This window comes from Prionailurus viverrinus, chromosome D3, assembly GCF_022837055.1.
Source record: "Prionailurus viverrinus isolate Anna chromosome D3, UM_Priviv_1.0, whole genome shotgun sequence".
Lineage (NCBI taxonomy): Eukaryota > Metazoa > Chordata > Mammalia > Carnivora > Felidae > Prionailurus > Prionailurus viverrinus.
Genome location: NC_062572.1, coordinates 23,922,694 through 23,943,007, shown reverse-complemented (window position 1 = coordinate 23,943,007; position 20,314 = coordinate 23,922,694). Strand labels below are relative to the sequence as shown.

At 48.3% G+C, this 20,314-nt stretch overlaps 1 protein-coding gene and 1 long non-coding RNA gene across 10 annotated transcripts in view; one reads left to right on the top strand and one right to left on the bottom strand.

Moving 5' to 3' along the window:
- Positions 1–13,681, top strand: part of MTMR3 (myotubularin related protein 3) — a 150,725-nt gene extending 137,044 nt beyond the window's left edge. For 6 of the 9 annotated variants that reach the window (XM_047827191.1, XM_047827196.1, XM_047827192.1 and 3 more), the window contains 7 exons: positions 393–563; positions 1,673–1,818; positions 2,831–4,244; positions 5,401–5,511; positions 5,979–6,067; positions 6,848–6,874; positions 8,769–13,681. In XM_047827191.1, the coding sequence (XP_047683147.1) occupies positions 393–563; positions 1,673–1,818; positions 2,831–4,244; positions 5,401–5,511; positions 5,979–6,067; positions 6,848–6,874; positions 8,769–8,940 (2,130 nt within the window). In that variant the 3' untranslated portion in view covers positions 8,941–13,681. The remainder of the gene's footprint in view (positions 1–392; positions 564–1,672; positions 1,819–2,830; positions 4,245–5,400; positions 5,512–5,978; positions 6,068–6,847; positions 6,875–8,768) is intronic. The other 3 variants (XM_047827194.1, XM_047827193.1, XM_047827195.1) reach the window with 3 other exon arrangements.
- A 5,344-nt stretch (positions 13,682–19,025) lies between these two features.
- The window catches only part of LOC125149523 (uncharacterized), a 54,342-nt gene continuing 53,053 nt past the window's right edge, over positions 19,026–20,314 (bottom strand). The window contains exon 4 of the long non-coding RNA XR_007145958.1: positions 19,026–19,624. This is a non-coding gene — a long non-coding RNA (uncharacterized LOC125149523). The remainder of the gene's footprint in view (positions 19,625–20,314) is intronic.

The following is a 20,314-nucleotide window of genomic DNA, read 5'->3' as shown; positions in this document are numbered from 1 at the left end:
CCTGTTGAGTGAAAAGTTGTTTGGAGTTTTTCAGTTTTCAGTTCAGCCTTGGATTGCACACTGACTTGCTCCTGTACCCAGTTTATATGCTCTGTTGCTCTTGAGTGTGGCTGTTAACTTAGAACTTCCAGGTTGACAGGAAGTCCAAAAGGAATGGGTGTGCCGACGATCTGTCTTTGTTTCTTTTGACTCAGGAATGGTGGTGGTTGGGGTTGGCGCTCTGGGATTGGTGGTGTGAAAAGGCAGCTCTTGTGTGGCTTAATGTGATTTCCCCACCCTTAATGAGTATGAATTCTGAGCTGTTCTCAGGGATGTTGGGGAAGGGTGGCTCAGCGGGGCTAACCTTCCTCCAAAGACTGCTCACCCTATTGCTTGATTCTGGACTCCTACAGGTGAAACTGGTGCAACATACCTATTCCTGCCTATTTGGAACATTCCTGTGCAACAATGCCAAGGAGAGAGGGGAAAAGCATACTCAGGAGCGGACATGTTCCGTGTGGTCGCTGCTTCGGGCAGGCAACAAGGCTTTCAAAAACCTACTGTATTCCTCTCAGTCCGAAGCCGTATGTATCCTTCAGCCCTTCCTCTCTGATCAGAAGAAGGAATTTGGGAATGGTGACATGTGGGAGCCCTTTTCAGTAGTGACTGTTTTCTCAAAGGCATCACTGTTGTCTTTGGGTTGGTTGGTTCCACTTTTTTCCATCTGTCCCTATAAAGGCTTGTTTCCTGGTGCAGCTCTGACCTGCTTCTGGTTTGATTTAATACACATCTCTACTTTGTCACTCTAGACACAAATCTTTTCTGGCACCTCTGTCAGAGCTTACCTTACTCCTAGCATGTTCTGTCTAACAAGTGGAAGAGGCGCTTAAGTTGTCCCCTGGCCACCCCTCATAGCTCAGAAGGAGCTGCCAAGAGGCCCCCAGCATCCTTCCAGTGTCATCCACTGGATATCCACTGTAGCTCCTGTCTCAGCAGAAAAACATGTATGACATTAGCATGTGTGTGTGTGATTTCCTGCTCACATGGAAAACTGGCAGGCTCTTTAAGACTTTGTTCCTTAAAGGAACACCTTCTGTTAAGCGGAGGAAAGGAGGCTTGCACATCTGTGTTGATACATGGTAATGTTCCTTTTGTCAGAATGCATCTTAAATTCTAAAGAAGTCAAAAGGAGGCTAATCAGAGGTCATATTGCTTTGCTGGATTGTTAATATGCTTCTCACTACATTTAAACAATCAAAAGATTTAAGCTAACTGCTTCTCTCTTTCCTTCAACTGTGTCTACTGGGAAAGTAACAATACAGGAAGAAAATTCCCTTCTTTTCACGTGATTAGTTTAAGTGATCCTATAAAACAGGTTTGACAGTGTCTTCTGAAGCCACATTTTTGTGCCAGGAAACACAGTCATCATCCAGTGGAATAACTTACTGGATGAGGGGACGAATTGAGCCGATATAAGAGTCATTCATTCAGTAAAGGGAATCCTAAGAAATCATTTATGAGAAATAGATTTCTAAAAATCCTTTTAGATTTTCATGCCCACAAGAGGTGAGAAATGCAGATAGTACAAGGCAAGACCTGTTGGGTATTCTGGCTTGGTGACTCTTTTTGACCCTCATTTCTAAAGACTTGTTAGGAGTTGTTTAAACCTGTATCCCCACTGCTCTCTCCTCAGGTGCTATACCCTGTATGTCACGTGCGTAACCTAATGCTGTGGAGTGCAGTGTACCTGCCCTGCCCATCCCCGTCCACGCCTGTGGACGACAGCTGTGCACCATATCCAGCCCCTGGCACCAGCCCTGATGATCCGCCTCTGAGCCGGTGAGCCCAGGGTTGATGCCAAGACCTCAAGTCCTGCGTGGGTGTTATTTCTGTGTTGGGACACATCCAAGGCATGGTCAGAGATCATGACATTGTCTGACTCCACACATCTCTCTTAGATTTCTGAGGTTTTCTCAGGGAAGGTATAGGGTTTCAGGCTACAAGGCCATAAGAGCCTCATTTCCTTGAAGGGTGTTGGGCCCTGTCACTACATTGTACTGTTGCGTGCACCAAGCAGTTTCTCAGTGATGGAGCAGATCCTTTGGGTTCCTTGTGACCTTCTGGCTTGAGTTGCAGCCACTGCTCTATGCTCCTGCCTTTCTGCCATGATTTTATCTTCTTGGGCTTGAAAGGCAAATGTCAGATGATGGCAAGTTTGGCTTTGCCACATGAGAATTCACTTTATTGGATTCAGACTGTCAAGTAATAAAATAATTTAAAATATTGTAATAGCAGAAAATCAACAATGCTTACTTTCCTTTGCTTGCTCTGTTGAGAAACAGGGCAATATTGTGAACTTTTTATTTATTAAAAAAATTTTTTTTAATGTTTTATTTTTGAGAGAGACAGAGTGTGAGTGGGGGAGGGGCAGAGAGAGAGGGAGACATAGAATCTGAAGCAGGCTCCAAGCTCTGAGCTGTCAGCACAGAGCCCGACACGGGGCTCAGACCCATGAACCGTGAGATCACGACCTGAGCTGAAGTCAGATGCCCGACCATCTAAGCCACCCAGGTGCCCCAAGTTTTGTTTTTTTTTTTTAAGTTGCATTTGCTGTTAGTTTGTATGTAGGAGCATGGGGTGGGAGGCAGAGAGGAAATTTGCAAACTAGAAGAAGGGCCCATCCAAGGAACTTTGCCTTTTTAGCAGTCTGAGCCTCACTTTAGAGATGCTGTAGCTTCTTAAGTAGCTGCAACGAACCCAGTTATGAAACAACTGCCCGTTAAAACCGATTGTCTCCTACTTCCTCTGAACAGCCTCATATTCTCATTTCCCTCAACCTCCTTTTGTTTAGGTTACCAAAGACTAGATCATTTGACAATCTGACCACAGCCTGTGACAACACAGTGCCTCTAGCCAACCGGCGCAGCAGTGACCCGAGCCTGAATGAGAAGTGGCAGGAGCATCGCCGCTCACTAGAATTGAGCAGCCTGGCTGGTCCTGGGGAGGAGCCTCTCGATCCTGACAACCTGGGGAAGCCAACCAAAGTGCTGGGCGGCGCAGAGCTATCTGTTGCAGCTGGAGTGGCCGAGGGGCAGATGGAGAACATTTTGCAAGAGGCCACCAAAGAGGAGAGTGGGATAGAGGAGCCTGCCCATAGAGGGAGCATTGAGATGCAGGAGGTCGAAGAGGAGGCTCTCTTAGGAAAGGAAATCAGGGGGAAGACCCTAGAGGGCTCAACCATTATTCTTCAAGAACCAGAACTGGGTGATGCTGCTCTGACAAACCATCCAGGCACTAGCCTTTCTCTGTTCTCACAGGGTATTGCTGAGCAGCAGGGTGGGCTCAGCATTCTCCCCTGTTCTCTCCAGGAGTCTCCCAGGGGAGAACGTACCCACGAGGTCCCTGTGGAACAGCCTCGAATAGGAGCTATCACAGAAGATAGGGAGGAAGCATTTCTTCCAATCCCAGTAGATGTAAAAGTTGGCTATGGTACCTCACAGTCAAGTTCTCTGCTGCCCTCCCAAGTCCCATTTGAGGCCACAGGACCAAACACGGACAGTTCAATGGACATGTTAATGGAAGGTCAAGTCAAGTCAGAAAGTGGGCCCGAAGGCCATCATAGACCTTGCCTGGTAAACAGTGGCTGGTTCAGTAGCAAGGACATACTTCCTCAAGCCATGGAGCCGCAGTCTTCAGAGAGGAGCCTAGCTGAGAGGCCCCAAGTGGGATCTGTGGTACATAGGACTTCCCCTGGCAGCATCCACAGCCCCACGCGTTCTCCTTGTGCCTTGCCTTTAGCCGAATGTAAAGAGGGGCTTGTGTGCAATGGTGCCCTGGAGACCGAAAATAAGGCTTTAGAGCAGCCCCCAGGGTTTAGCACCCTGCAGAAGCACCCCACCCCCAACGGGCACTGCACCAATGGGGAGGCTGGTAGGAGCAAGGACTCACTGAGCCGCCAGTTGTCTGCCACAAGCTGCAGCTCTGCCCACTTACACTCGAGGAACTTGCACCACAAGTGGCTGCACGGCCACTCGGGGAGGCCGTCTACAACGGGGAGCCCTGACCAGCCTTCCCGCAGCCACCTGGACGACGATGGCATGCCTGTGTATACGGACACTATCCAACAGCGCCTGCGTCAGATTGAGTCAGGCCACCAGCAGGAAGTGGAGACCTTGAAGAAACAGGTGCAGGAGCTGAGGAGTCGCCTGGAGAGCCAGTACCTGACCAGCTCCCTGCGCTTCAATGGGGACTTTGGGGATGAAGTGGTGAGTAGACCAAGGTACCTCCATAGCTGCCCAAGGAGAGGGCACATGGAGGCTGGGTGCTCTTTGTGCCTGGTGCCTGGTGATTAGTACAGATTTCCTAAAGAATTGGAAAGGTGCAGAGTAGTCCTGTTGAGAGGCTAGAGATCAGCCTCAGCCATGTGAACGGCAGTCTGCCTGTTCTTTCCCGCCTTTCTTAACTTTCCACGGGTGTCCTGTTTAGACAGTTAGAATAAGAGAGCACTATGTGGTTGGTCAGATCTCTTTGGAGAGAGGATCATGTTGTAAGAAAGGACACGAACTCTTGGGTAGGATGACATTAGTATGGCAATGGCAGATATTCCTGTCAAATTGTAGTGCCTGTTCTAAACACCCCAGTAGCTAGTAAACTGTGAGCCTCCCCCCCAAACCACGCCCCCACCCCAGACATGGGCTGTAGCTGTGAAGGTTTCGTTGAACAAATATTTCTACCTGCCTTCTGGCAGGTGATGATGGCAAGTAGAAATGGGGAGAAGTATCGGTGTTGGCACTGTCCAGGAGTTAGCACTGATGAGGCCTGGTGACTGGAAGTGGGGCTCTGTGAGGGGAGGTTCTCAGGGAGGTGCTCTCCTTACTTGCTGGGTCTGACTTGTGTTCACATACATGCGTGAGCCTGGCTCTGAAGCAGTCAGCGTACATTAAAGGCGGGCTCATCCAATGACTTTCAATTCAAACAGACTTCTCCATTTTTCCTTCATACTAATGATTTCTCATTTTCCCAAAGAGTCCTTCAGAGAAAGGAGGACATGCCCAAAGCACTCAGTTTCAACACGTAGATGTAAGTGGCAGGGTTGGATTAACAGACTCACTGGAGCAGCTCACAGAGTTCACACTCCATCCTGGTCACTTCTGCCCCACTCACTTCCTGGCACCCAGGGCCCATCTGTGCACTGCAGAGTCACTGCACACAGCCTTAGATCTGTGTCTCTCTCTTCCACCTGAGTTCAGGCCTGTCTCTGCACCTGCTCAACCCATTTCTTGGTGGCTGATGCACCACAGATCTGGCAGCCCTAACACTCAGGCCCACCCAAAGTCCCCGGTGCTCCCTTCTTTTCCAAGCCCTTTCTTCTTCTGGGAGGATCCAGGTTCATTCTGTTCAGCTGTGTTTGTTTGCCAACAGACTTCAATCCCCGACTCGGAAAGCAATCTGGATCAGAACTGTTTGTCTCGCTGCAGCACAGAGATTTTCTCTGAAGCCAGCTGGGAGCAGGTGGATAAACAGGACACGGAGGTACAGGCTCAGCCCCTGTTCTGAGTGCCGTCCATGCAACTGTTTTATGGTTTTTCTCCACCCCTATCCCTGTCCCATGCCCCTGGCCAAGAAACGACCTCATAGCACGCTTAGCCTTGAGCCTCTGTGAATCTCAGCGCCTGTGAATCCCCATCAAGCCTAGAATTTCTGAGCCAGGGAGACTCAGCAAAGTGGTCCTCTCTCATTGCCTCTGTGGAGCAATGCCAGCTCTCATAGTGACCCAGGGTGTTTGCTGCTGCCTGATACTTTATCTCAGGGGAGTTTGGAGTCCCCTCTAGGGAAACGATTTGGACGCCTTTCTTGTACTGCTGACATCAGACCTGCTGGGCTGGTGCCACCAGAGCCAGTATGGTTCTTGTGACTCTTGCTGCCCCCAGCATGGCTCTTGCCGGCTCCAGCTGGATGGCTCATCTCCCGTCACTAACCTGGCCCCATCTGTTTTACAGATGACCCGTTGGCTCCCTGACCACCTGGCCGCCCACTGCTACGCGTGCGACAGCGCCTTCTGGCTCGCCAGCAGGAAGCACCACTGCAGGTGCCGTTGGGGGGTGTGGTGGGTGGGCCAGGGTGTGGAGGCTACATTTTGGCCCTCAGTGCCTGCAGCTTGGAGAGGTGCAGGGATCTGGCTGGCAGTGTTCATCTGAGGCAGACCCTGGGGTCTACAGGACGCCAGCTCGTCTTTTGTGCCTCTGAGATTGGTGTTTGCATTTGGGGTCTTATTTCCAGTTCAGAGTGATCATGATAAAATTTTGAAATGTGCAAATGATGTCCCCTTTTGCTTTGCTTCCTGGATTAGCAGAGCAACAGCCACCACCCAAACTACCATTTCTTACTCCTAGAATACAATTTCTTCCTATTCAACATGGCTGCTATTGGCAAAAACAGTTTTCCTGCTGTGGGCAGGGAACTTCATTTGCCTACTCCTTACCTTGCTCCCTGACCCCAAACTTGTTTTCCTTGTGCCAGTAGTGATGAGACCTAGCTGCGGGGACTAGTGGGGACAGCTGAGGACAGTGTTCAATCCTTAAGGCTCCTGACTTTCTTTCTTTCTTTCTTCTTGGTTGGGGTAGTTAGTTGCTAGGGATGTTTTGCCCCAACTGGGGTGGTAGCTGACTGGAGGATGTTCAGTGTTCTTGGGATAGGATGTTTATCTGAATCCTGACATAGTTCACCCACATAAGTGAACCCAGGTAGAAAATGGAACCACTTCTTTGTCTAGAAATGATGCTTCTAGGACTGTATGTCTCCCCACCCTGCGCCCCAAGCCCGAATGACTTTGGTTGGCTTCTCTGAGCTCTCTCTCCCCTCCTTGCAGGGACACTGACCGTGTTGATCAAACGTGGTGAGCATTTACAACAACCTGTCTGTGATGTCTACACATCTACAATAACTTCTCCACACTAACACTGCCATTTCCCCCTCTCTGCACTCATTGGGATAAAGCTGGGGGCTGGGAGTGCAGGTAGACAGGTGGGATTGGGGGGAATCCAAAGCAGCTGACTGAGGAGACTATGAGGGCCAAGTCAGGCTGCAGTCATGCACTCTCTTTATGCCCACACAGGTCAACCGAGCCATCTTGCTTGTGACTGAGAAGCAGTGCCTCAGCTGGGGCTGGTCTTGTGGAGTAGCCAGTTGGGCTTTCAGAGCTATTTCCTTTGGGTTAGTCATTGAGTGGAATGCTAGAATGATGCTTCATGACCTCCAAGTCAGACAGCATTGCTGCTTCTGTTTTTTAAAAAGAGAGTGAGACTGAACAGAGGTGGTCTTCCCAGAGAACTGTTTTAGCATGGAAGACTTTAGTGGGAGGTTCCACTTAGGGTCTGTTAGGATCCCCTGAAAGAAACCAGATAGAAAAGCTTAACTGATGAAATTCAGTCAGGATGAACTCCAACAGGTATGATAAATAAATGTAGATGTTCAGAAATAGATTTAGGTAGTTTTTTTGTGTAACCACAGGTTCTTGCTGACTCATGTTTTTCAGAAATGTGAGTGCTTACTGCATTCTAGAAGATGAAGTTGTGTGTGTTTGTTTTGGTTCTCTGTCCTTCCATTGCCCCATGTATAGCCTTCTCCTTGTGGTTTTTTGTTTGTTTGTTTTTGGTCTGCAAAGGGTATTTAGTATTTTCTCCTCTGTGTCCAGGTGGTCCTTAATCCAGCAGTGGGTTTGCATTCTGAGGAGCATAAATGAAAAGGTAGTGAGTGATGCTGGCCGAGGAGGAGGAGGATTTCCCTTCACCTGTTTTCCCCAAGTCTTTGGTGGGCGACTTCAGGCTCCTTGAAGTCTCCCATTCTTGGTTTTATTGAGATTGATTTGTACTTAAGGTCCTAGCAGAGTGGGGTTGTAAGGTGGGCAGAAACTCATCCTCTGCCAGTCCCTTTTCCTCTTAGCTGTGAAGGGTAGCTGTTTGGATGTGCACCTGTGCTGCACAGACACATCATAGCTGGGCTTTCAAGTGGAGGAGGAGAGAGGGGCCTGGGTACAGTCAGGCCTTTGGGTGGAGCTCTGATATTCCCTGGAGATGCACGGAGGCAGGGGAGTGAGCCATAATTGACTGACACCTATCTAATAAGGGGGGTGTTTGTGCACGTGTGTTCATTTGTGCTCTTGTCCTTTCACCCTGAGCATGCGTCACTGGTTGCTTGTCTTCTGGCTTTGCATGCTGGCAGCAGGGCAGTCCTTGGTGACAATAGTCTGTTCTCCATGACCCTGCCTCCGAGCCTCTGGAGGAGTAGCCTGTTGGGCAAGGCTCCTCACTCCCCAGCTGGGCTTGGTAGTTTGTCTCCTCTGAGGGGCACGGAGGTAGTTCCATTGGACTCTGGCCTCTCTGTGACCACAAGTTACACAAAGGCCATTGCCCAGGTGGGTGTGGCCAAGTGGGTTTTCTGGGCCAGAACTTACCCAGTGAGCTAGCAGCTACTCCTGCCCTGGGCCCTTTTGTTCTCATGGATCTCTCTTGAACATCTTCCTGTGCACCTGGTAATCTTGAGCCATAATGGTGAGGCAGCCAACTGTCCTTGGCCCTAAAGTCACAGTGGCGTGCGACTATGCTAGGTAGGGATCCCCCCCCTCTCTGCTTGGCTTGTTCCTGGGCTAGAGAAATGAGCAGTTCATTGTTGGAGGAGTCTCTAGCACATCCGAAGGACGTACAACAAAGTCCTGTCTTCTGAAGTTGGTTTCCCTACACCATATCTGCTACTGAAACTAACATTGTTTTGTTTCTTCTTCTCATCTCAAGGAATTGTGGGAATGTGTTCTGCTCCAGTTGTTGTAATCAGAAGGTTCCAGTTCCCAGCCAGCAGCTCTTTGAACCCAGTCGAGTGTGCAAGTCTTGCTATAGCAGCCTACATCCCACAAGCTCCAGCATTGACCTTGAACTGGATAAGCCCATTGCTGCCACTTCAAACTGAAGCTCAGTGACCTGGGGCGGGCAGAGGCCAAGCTGCTGTTCCTCTGACAGGCCCACAGCCTGGGCAGACCGAGAGGCCCGTGCACTTTGGAATGGGGGCATGGAACCACCTGTGCAGAGTGACAGAAATTTGGGATGTACCACTGGACTGTAGATTGATTTTATTTCCTGTTTTGTTTTTTTCCCTCTCCCTTTTCCATCCTTCCTCTGCTTCCAAGAAAGAAAGTCTCCTGGTTGTCTTAAAAAAATTTTTTTTTTTTTTTAAATGGAAGACCAGAGGTTGCCAGCCCTCTGTGACTGTTGAGCCACCTGTTGTCCCATGATGCTGAGGGTTGGCTTGGTTCCTCAGGACGGAGAGAGGCTGGTCAGAGTCAGGAGTGGAGGCCTGAGCTAGTGGGGAAGAAAGCTGGGGCTGTTGTTTGTGACCATTCCTTGTGCCATTGTCACATCAGAGCTGATTTGAAAAACGTGTGCTGCTGAGGAGGCTGAAGCATCTTCCTAACAGACTGTCCCAAGTGCCCTCTGCCTCCTCACAGGAGCCGGGCCAGTTCCACCTCACAGATAAATGGGATTGGCATTTGGAGGGAGGGGCACATAATAAAACGTAACCCTTCTGAGCCTTGCTTTGGGGAAGGAAGGTGTTTGTTGTCCTGAGGAAAGCGAGAGGGCCTGGGAATCGGGGTGGCCAGCATTGTTCTCTCTCGCATGGGATTCTGTTTTTAACTTGACCCAGATGGTTTAGGGTTCCCTTCGCTGTCATGAGTATGCCTCCCTCAGCCAGGCTGTGTAGTGCTTCCCACCCTCAGGCATAGGAGTACAGACTGGCCAGAGTGCAGTGGTCCTGCTGCCATGGCCAAGGCCAAAGCCTTCCCTGAGCCCGGGTGCACCTAGAAGCCCCTGCCGGGGCCTGGTCCCCCAAAACAATCTCTTTTCCTTGACCACAGGGAAATCCAGACTCAGGGTTCCAAAAATTTCCCATTCCCAAACCAAACAAATCATGGATCTCCCCCTTAAGGGGTAGAATCAGCTTTTCAGAGTGCAAGCGTCTGGAAAAGGGAGTATGTCCCATACAATCAGCCTTCCTTCTCCTTCCCTTCCTGGGGCAGTGGGAAGGCCCCAGCAGTCCCCCTGCCCTGTTCCTGTGCTGCTGGCCAGCAGTGAGGGGCCACTTGGTGACTCTGCAGGGTTCTTTAGAGAAGTGACACAGCCTGTAGGAGATTTGGGGCACCTTTCCTCAGTAAGCTTTGATGTGGTCCAAAAAGAGCCTTAAATCAAGAATATTTGTGGTAGAGGTGAGTGTGGGGAAGGGTGGAGAGGAGTTTATAGGTTTGTGCTTTGTAATCTTGGCATCCATGTTTTGTGCCTGCCCTCCCTCTCAAGGGAGGGGCCATGCTTGGCTCTGCTAAAAGCTGCTAAGTGGTAATGGCGGATTGTGGTGAGTGGGTGGGGGTGAGGCCAGGGAACTCTCTTACCCTCTGGAAGCAATTCCCTGGCCAAGGGAAGTTGTCTCAGGAAGCTGGCTCCTGTGTGTGCCTCTGTGTGGTTAAGACGTGGCCCAGAGCCTTCCTTGGAGCTGTCAGTCCAGGCAAAGCCAAGAGCATCTGAGCATGTCCCTGACTTCCCAGTTGCAGCAGGTTGCTCGCTCGGAGTTTGAATTCAGTGAAACAGGGTGTAGTTCTTCTCCGCACTCTGTGTGGTCTGGCCTTGCAGGTAGGGAGAAGTCAGTCTAATTGAGATTGTGCAGTTCTAGTGACAGGTGCCAAGAGGTTATGATACGGGTTTCTTGGGTCTGATGTACAGTGTGAATAAATGCTTGCAGCTCTTAGCCCTTTTCGATCAATGAAGCACTTTTTTATTAATATTTTTCTTTGTATGTAAAGGAGGAACCGTAACTCTCCGTAGCTGTACATATAACCCTTTTCTCCTAAAGAGGAGTCAGTCAGCGCTCCTATATTTTTCATTTTTTGTCAAAGCAAGAAGTAAATACTTTAGAACTGTTAAATATATAAATAAAGTGAATAAAGTTTAGTGTTCCGCATGGTAGCATTTGCTAACACGTTCCAATTCTTTGCCCTGTGATTTATTCCCTCTTCATCCCTTTTCCTTCTTAAACAGCAGCAATTGGAGGTGCTGCCGGGAAACTGAACTTTGGCGAAGGAAAACTACAGGTTTCTGTTCTACTCTGGACCTTTGCAAGGAGCCGCAGCACAATGCCCAAGCACTGAAATGTATTTCCTTGATGGTTTTGTCCCTAACATCTCCAAAACTAAGAAGGCAAAGCAGTTGGGCATCTTAACACCAGGGGTTCTTTCTCATCTGGAGAACTGAGCATCAATAGTAAATAAAACTACCTCTGGTCTCTAGGCTCCTCTCCCCACGTGCGCCCATCCCCCCCCCCCCCCCGCTGTCACTGCTGATGATTGATGGATCGCAGGGCAGCCTGTGCTCTGGCTCCTTAACCCCACCACACCCGGGGAGCACCAGCTGCGCCTGCAGCAGTGGTTAAGCACAGAGCCCTGCATGCAGTGGAGTGTGGAAGACTTGGGGCAGGGGGAGGTGGCTGGAAATGCTTCTGTCTGTTCTTGGATGAGAGCATATGGGAGAGCAGAGAGCCCTTGGGGGGCAGAAGCTGAAACGGATGTGATTGGATTATGTGCCTAACTGTAGGTCCCCTTCCTCCCTCCGTAGAGAGGGCTGAACTTCTCTTTAGATCTGCAACCAGCCAAGCAAGGCCCTAGCATCTAGTCCCTTCTTGACTAGTTCTTGCTCTTCACAGAGGTGGGTTTTCTTTCTCCTGCATCACCACGGGGCATTCTTCTCATCCCACAGGTCTGTGGGAGAGCTACAGTAAGCAGTTCCTCCCTAGGGAAGGTGGGTATGATTAGTGCCCAGCTCTGGGCCTCCCTGAGGGCCTCCACTCTGGGGCAGGCTTTCCAGGGTCACTTTCTGGATGTATTCTCTGCCTAAAGTACATGAACACAAAGTATATAAACAGCTCAAATGATACTAGTCTGAAAGCTGAGAGTGCCATCCAGCGGGTGTTTGAGAATTAGCCTGTTCTCTGGAAGGAGAAGGTGCCACTTCAGCTGCTATTGGGAGGGCCATATTCAGACTGTAAAAATGAGTGTGTCCTAGCCAATGTCTGTCCACACACAGCTCCTGTTTCTAATCTCTAAGGGTTCAGCCCTCTGCCAGTTAAAACACTAGCAGAACCTAGCAAGGCTGTCAGGGGCCCATAGATGTGGAGCTGCTGGGGGTGGGAAGATGAAGAGTCAGCGTGCTAAGACCTGCACAGTGTGCATCTCAGGCTAAGGAAGTGACGTGGGAGATGGCCAGGTGCTGACAGAGGTGGTTTTCCAAGGGCAAGGCTGGCTTTCTGAGGACCCCACATGGAGGAATTTGGTGTGAAGCAATGGGGGACTAAACAGTGATCTTGAGCTGCCAGGATGTCCTCCTCCAAACTTTCTTATCCTGGCATTTTCTCAGTTTTCCCCTTCTTTCCAGACTCTGGCCTTAATCTCAGTCCAAAAGATGATAGGGCTGCCTTAATCCACTGGGATTTTCTAGTGAGGATGTACAGAAAAATTTTTCTTTACTTTGCTATTATGTTCACTATTCATTTCTATGTTAGCAAAGTATATTCTAAGACTTAAAAAGCTGTGGCAGATTTGACAGAGAACGAACAAAATGGTGCCAGAAGACCTGTTAAACAATATCCATCTATTAAAAAATACTGAAATGGGAATCGAGGGTACACCCTAGAATAAGATTACAGGCTATTGAAATGGCTGATAGACTTTAGCTGCTGTGCATGAGGCTGGGAGATTCCGTGTTTGCTGAAGTTGTTAACTCTAGCCCTGACCTCTACTGATCCTTTAAGCATGAGGGCGGATTTGAAGGTGCTGTTGCAGGAATTCATTTAGCTAGTGCCCGTTCAAGTGATCTGACCCCCGGGCTGCACCTGTATCCAATTGAATTCGGTGAGGCTAGGCTAACAGCAGTTGAAAATGAGCCCTAGGTTGTGGAGCAGTGACTGACTCTCCGTTTGCAGTTTTGAGTGACATGGCAGGAATCCTAGGATTTAATTTCTAGTCACGTTTTCGAAGAACATTTGTCCTAAGTTGAGGTTACTGACAAGGTATCGTGAGGGCCGGCCTAGAATGTTTGAGACGCTTCTAGCTGTAAGAGGTGACCCTCCTAAGCCTTTGATTCTTAAAACACAAGGTCCGCTGTCCCCAGCACATAACCACACTGACACTTTGTTCCTCTCCTCTGTATGCAGTTCACCATCTGCACATTTTGCACAGGTACCAGCTGCCTCCCCGGTGGAACAGGCCTCTTCTAAGCTAGGCCCACGTTCAGAGGCATGAGGGGAAGGACCCTCCCAGCCCCCAACAGGAATCACAAGGTTTTTGCTATTGTATTTTATTTACCACTTCCGGTCTTTTCTCTCCTGCCCAATTTGGGTCACCTTTTCTTACAGTGCTCCTGGCAGTTGCATTTAATTGTATTTCCAGTGAAATTTGTTTGGCATTGGCATTTAAAATGGGCCTTTAACTGCTTCCTGATTGGTTCATACATTTTTTTTTTATGCAAACGTAACGTATGAGGCTCGGGTGCTGTTTAAGAAATGTGCTGTGTGTTGCTGCAGACAGTAGTGCTTGCCTATTGTAACAGTGTTGATTTTGCTGTAGCCTCAGTGACCATGTAAACGAAATAAATTTGTCATTTTCACCCACAAACGGTTGTTCAGCCCCTGGATTCCGGCTGCCACTGTGGTTCTCTAGTCAGTGCTATGACCAGTGTATTAGGTGCTGGGGATGAGTCAACTAGGCCCCTTAGTTGGTCCAGGAGAGGAGGGAGGGGCCTAGCCAGGAAGGGACAGCAGGGGTCAGCGTTTGTGTTTTGGAGGTAACGGACTTGAAATCCTGACATTTACAGGTGGAAGGGGCCTTTATAGATCATGTAGTTTTGTGGTTTTTGTGCTGTTTTGTGGGGAGGGAGCCCCCAGGCCCATTCAAGTATTAGACTTACAAGTAAGATATGATTTGAAGAAAGGTTTTGGTGCTTAAAATAAAAGTCTGAAAGTGATCGATTTAATTCAAAGTCCTGGTTTTTTCATTGAGGGAAACGGACTCTCAGGGAGTGGTAAAGACTTAAGTTTGTCAATGAATTAACAACAAAATCTGAATAGGAAACCTTGCCTGACTCCACCTCCACCACCTTCCAGTGCTCTTGGGCTTCCAGAAGACAGCCTTAGATAGCTATCTTAACCTGCTTATCTTTGAGCTAGCCAAGCCAAAAATCTCACAGAAGAGCTTAGTAGTTGACACCAAAAGGCTTAAAACTGGGAGCCTTCTCCCTTCTAACCAAAATTAAAAGGTTTTGGTATTATAATCATTGCTTTTGTTTTTAACCTTCCAAATATATAACAGTAGCCTGAACTAAGTAGTGACATTGTCTTAAATTAGTGGGATGGAGGGGGGGGTGCCTTTTTACTACTGCAAATGGATTAGTTGTGAACGGTCTCAGCCTCCAATTTATTTCTGAATTTGTAGGATACAGGAAAAAAATCCTTACTGTAAATAGGTAAGTGGCTGCAAATGGTAACAGTCACAGCTTGCCTGCAATCTCTGGTTACTGACAAAAGTGAAGTAAATGCTTGAAAAAAAGGATTAATAGGGGAGAATATTCAATACCTGCTTTAAATCCTTATCCTCCATAGATTAGTAAGAAACACCCAACGATTATAAATAAGCACTCAAGTTATTCTACAGTGAGAGCCACTAGCATTGAGTTGCAGCTGCGCATGGTGATCCAGGCACCAGGCTAGCACCCTCTGCATCGCTGACCTCTGAGAACCCTACACAGAGGCAGCTACAGACACCTTATTGTGAGGTCTCAGGCAGTCTAAGCTAATGTGTTTTATCGTTGAGTGTACATATTAGAGATGATTTTTAATATTTAATACGATCTTTGAAGTGTTTTCAGGGATCCCCTGAAGCACAGCCACAAGAGCCAGTTTCAAAACCACTAGTTTGGTGGAGAGAACCTGGGTTTGGAATCCCAGGCCCGCAGCACCAGCTGAGACGCCGGTGGGTGGGTGAGGAACTGAGCATTTCCTCATCTAGAGCAGAGCACTTGCCAGAAGAGGAGGTTGAAGGTGGGTGTTAAGTAAATGTTCCCCTCCCCACTGTTCATGAGATGAGATGGCATTTCTGTCTCTGGCTGCTGGCAGCTGGCAGACATTCTATTTTACCATATCTTAAAACTAGAAGACAGTTGGCCCCACCTCATGTCCTCCACCTCACAGAGATAAAATTTTGACTTTGAAGCATTCTGATCTGAGTTTTACAATAAATTACAAATGTATCACTACTCAAAGACTTTAAAGTTCATGTATGTACTTTATTAAAGGATTAAAATTTTTTTAATGGAGGCGGGTCTGCAGGTGTACTGACGCTTTAAAATTATATAAAAGCAATGAAAGGGGGTCAGAAAGAAACTGCTTGTTGGGTTTGAGGAGGTGGCAGCTAAGAACTCCTGTGCCCTGTGGAAACTGAGGTGGCCTCACTTTGCTGAGGTGCCAGATTACACACCGAACTGCAAGATGTAGACCCACTCTCCAGGCTGAGGAACAGGGGAGGCAGAGCCAGGTGGCCCTTACCTCTGTAGTGTAGATGTCTGAGGCAGAGGCCTGGGCCCAGGCTGTGTGCTCTATCTAGCAAGAGAGCCACCATGAGGATCCTAGAGTCCATGATTGGAAAAGGAAGCGAAGACCTTGCATTCATATGATCCTCTCTGCCATCTCCAATGCTAATGGAGCCCAAGGTAGCCGAACATATTAAGGCTTTGTCACGCAAGTTAAAATAGATAAGTGTTAGTTGTAAATGGTTCCCCTGTTGTACTTTGTTGCCATTTGGAAGGTCAGTCCCTAGAACTGCAGGTTCTTTCAAGTCACCCAGAAGGTGGTACCCACTAGCATACATTCTTGACTGGGGGCAGCTCCCACTCTTGAGGTCCCTCCCTGTCAGCCCTTGGGACGTGACCTCCCTCCTTTGGCACCTCAAGGGTATGATTTTTCATCTGACTTGATCAACCAGCTCAGAAGCTCCTATTGCCCCTCTAACACTGTTCTCAGATGTCCCCAAGTACTAGCCATACACCCCAGACTCTGTCCCAAAGCATTCCTTCTCAAAGCACTTTACAACAGGGTAACCTTAATAAACCTCCTGCTGACTCTTACACCTCTTCAATTGGCCTTCAGGGACTTTTCCTGACAGTCCTCTCCCTGCTTCCTAAATATTGGTATTCCTGAGGTTCAGTTCTCTGCCCTCCTTTCATGCATGCTTCCTTGGAGACTTACAAATCAAGGTATTTAAAATGGAGACACTTTATTAACCACAGCTCCCTATGAGTCTGCCAGGGATGCAGCAAAGGCCATGTTCCCAGGAGCTTGAAGAAATTGCTAGCACATCAGGTGTTCCCACCAGAGATGTGTTCAAGGCCATGCCTCACATGTACACTGCTCTCCACCCATCCCCATGCAGTTCTGAGGCATTAACTTCGGGACTGTCTCGGGCCTGAGGGCTCTGCTAACCCAATCTGGTCAGTGAAAGGAGGGCTGAACGGAAAGGCCTTGCAGCACCTGACCTTGCTCTTTTCCACTGCTAGGTTTGGTGGTTCCTTACAGAGCAGTCAGTGCCTGGAGCTGGGGTGAACATTGGTGCCAATCTGCCGTTCCCTCCTCCACTCCCAAGGAGGACGTTAACCTCTTTCCAGACACCCTCCCTTGGACTGGGAAAAGCTCCATCATTCAGTCTGGTTATGAAGCTCACTCTTAAAAAATTCTGAACCATACCAAGCAGGAATGAACCAGAGCACCTAGAGCCGCCTTAACAGCTAGCTTGAGGGGAGGAGGCTGGCTGGGGCCTCTGCCTCTCCTTACCTGAGCATCCTTGATCATCCTTGTCATTCTTGTGTCCTCCACCCAGTCCTGTCCTGCAAGCACTCCAGATTTTTGGAGATCACAGCCAATCCCTGAAAAACCTGGATGGACCTGAGGGCAACAGCCTGGGTATCTGAGGTCATCTAGTCACCCCTCATTGCTAGGGACCCTCACTGAGGGTCTTTGCTTTCAACAGCTCTGGATACACCAGGACTCCTTCATTTAAAAATAATTGAGGGTTATGGGTCTGCACAGGCTTCACTGGTGACTCACACATATCCGCCCCCACCGTCCCATGAGATGATGACATGGCATTTCTGTTTGTCTCAGCACTGTTTGACCTAGGAGTGTGCCGTCTGTTAGGGAAGATGAGGCAGATAAAAATAAGTTAAAAGGTGCTTATTATCCAAAAAGAACTGAAAAAGCCCCTTTGAGTCAACCTACTTAAAGTGGAGACCAGAGTTGCATATATAAATAGTGAAAAAGGTTTGACTGGAACTAACTGCAAAACGAAACTACTAAAACTAGTATCTCTTAACAAAGTGCAATTGCAATTACGGGCTAATTCTTAGAACAGAATCATTTTATGTATATTTCCTCCCTAAACTTTATATGACTGCATAATAAAACAGACACCATTCCCGCAGGGCAGTTTTGAAAAGTTAGTCAAGGGTCTCCTCAGTTTTCCTTAAGGCCTCTCTTAATCTGTCAGCTCTCTGATCCTCTAGCCATACCCATGAAGTACCTAATTGGTTCCATGAAGCTCTTCATGTGTTAATGGGCCTCTCAGATCCTCATCTGCCAATGACTGCAATCTTTGAGCAGTTTCCATCAATACCTTTGTAACTTTATGAAATTCTAGGCTTTAAAACTTAAATTGTACTTCAACACCATTGTGTTGTATTGTCAGTGTCAGAAGTTTCTGACCTCTTACAATCCTAAGCACGAGATGGGAGAGATGGACTATGCTGGGTGGAGGGTGTTAAGCAGAGAGATGTTTAAAAAGAGACAACTGGCCCCAAGTGGAGTCACTTGTGCTAAGCCCCATGTTAGCAAGTCACAGCTTAATAACTAACCCAACTGCACCTTCAGCTCCTGAGGTATAACCTTTAACCAGTCATCATGGTACCTAGTCGGCACTAGTGAGATAAACCACTTGATAGACCCCTTCCGTTCCTGTTAGATAGGCTACCTTCCTGGAACAATGCATTCTTCACTAATAATTCCCGTTTTCCCACCCCCATTTCTGCCTTTTAAAAACTGCATTTTGTATGGCCCTTCAGAGCTCCTTTCTATTGCTGGATGGGATGCTGCCTAACTCATGAGACATTGAATCATGCCAGTTTGATCTTTAAAGTTACTCAGTTGAATTTTTGTGATTTAACAATGTCTAAATGGAAAGTAATTTTTTAAATGGTCAGTTGTTTGGAGAATATTTTTCACGTCTGAGGACTTTTGATTTCCTCTACAACTGGAGGAAGCTGGATATTGACTACTTAAATATGGCTCAAAGGAGGAAAAAAGCCCATCGACATGTCTGACCAGAGAGCCTGCCCTCGAGGGGCAGCAGTGATTTCAACTGATGGCAATATTGGGTCAGCAGGAGCCAAGACAGGAGGGCAGGTTTGGGGAACTGAGTGAGCTGGAGTGCATGGATTAGTAAGTGAGGAAATACCATTTAAATAGGCCAAGAAAGTCTATTTCAGGTTAAACACTGGTCTCCATTCTATAACTATTTGAGGTTTCTGAACAGAGAACTGAACAAAATGAAAATAGTTAAGGTTTTATTATGGGTCAGTCACTGTTTAAGTACTTGGATGGACACATGTAATTCTATCAACTTGGTGAAGTCAGTACTATTATATCCTCATTAGAAAGTAAGGCAAACGAGCCAGCATTGTGAAGGCCCTGGCCCAAAGTCACACAACAAATAAGCAGCAGAACTATGGTTTGAGACTGGGCCTTCTGCCTCCAGAGGCGACACTCCCAACTACTGCCCTACCCAGTCTCTCCTTAGGGCCAGCTGGGAGTGAGAGCTAGGAGGATGAAGTGGGAAGAACGGTAAGAGGCCATGTGCAGGATAAAAGGCCTAAATCAGAGTAAAGAAGGCTTAGGAGCAATTCCAAAGGGACCTTTAAAGTACTAGTACTATTACATAGGACTATGTATTTCCAAAACCCAGAACTGTATTACATTATGCACAAAGGAGTACATGTTGCAAGAAGGAATTAGCTACTCACTAAAATTTACTAAATTTCTGAGGAGGAGCTCCCTCACTCAACTCTAAGACTTCTACCTCTAGCACAAAGACTAATCTGCATTTAAGATCACTGGCAGCAGACACTGACAACTCAGGGGTCGAGACAACTCTTAGCCTGAAGAAGCTAGAGCTTAGTGTCTGTGTGTGTGCAGCCCTAGCTGCCCTGACCCGGGGATGGTGAGACCTGTGTCGTAGCCCCCTTAATTGCTTATTTAGAGAGTGGCCTTGACCACTCTACCCTGCTTTAATTTCTCATCTGTGGGATGTTTGTTCAATCAACCCACGAGGCTGTTGTTCTGTGAGGAAACAGATCATGTCTTACAAAGTGTAGCTGCCCTGCAGCTCACATTGAACGTCTACTCTGACTGACTCTCCACACCTTACCAGCTTTCCAGTGTAGTCCAAAGTTGGAGGAGGCAGGAATCCTGTTTGTTTTCCATGCAGACTGCCCTGCTCCAAGGCAATGGCATGTCTCCTCTGCCAAACCAGAGAGAGGAGAGAAATAGGTCAGGTGTTTCCACGGGTGGTAGAGACTCCTGGCCATCTCCAGCCAGGGGGTCCTCAACACGAAACACTTCATATTCAGCCACTACGGTTTGGAGTGTTGCCAGGGACAGGTTTTCTGGCTAGGGTGGGAACTCTTCCCTGGGCTTCTGGGAGTCTTTCAGAGATGGACAACCTCACTCCCACGACAGGTGAGGGCTGGGTGAGTGGTCAAGTAGTGCTGGCTGGCCCCTCGCCTTCAGGGCTCTGGCCGCCTTCCCTCTATTCAGGCTGGTGTCTGGATGTGCAGTGGGTGATTCCTGAATTTCCCAAACACAAACCTCCAAATGTATGCCTATCCTGGAAAAGAAGAGGCAGCAGAGGCGACTCCCTGGCCAGTTTGTGGTGTCTCCCCTGCCCCTAAGGCAGTATTTTGCCATACGCTGCCTTGCCTGGCCGTCCCTCTATGCATGCAGAGCTGGCCCTGTACCCCATGGAGAGCAGAGAAGTGGGGTCAGGCAGCATGTCTGACAGGTGGAGGAGTGGATCCCATGCCTATAAAACTTCTGACCATGGCCTTGGGCAGGCAGAACTCTTGCCCTTAGAGGGGAAGTACACTCCTCTGAGTAGGAACAAACTTCAAAGGAGTCTTCTGGCACCCTTTCCTCCATGGTACCCTTAGCC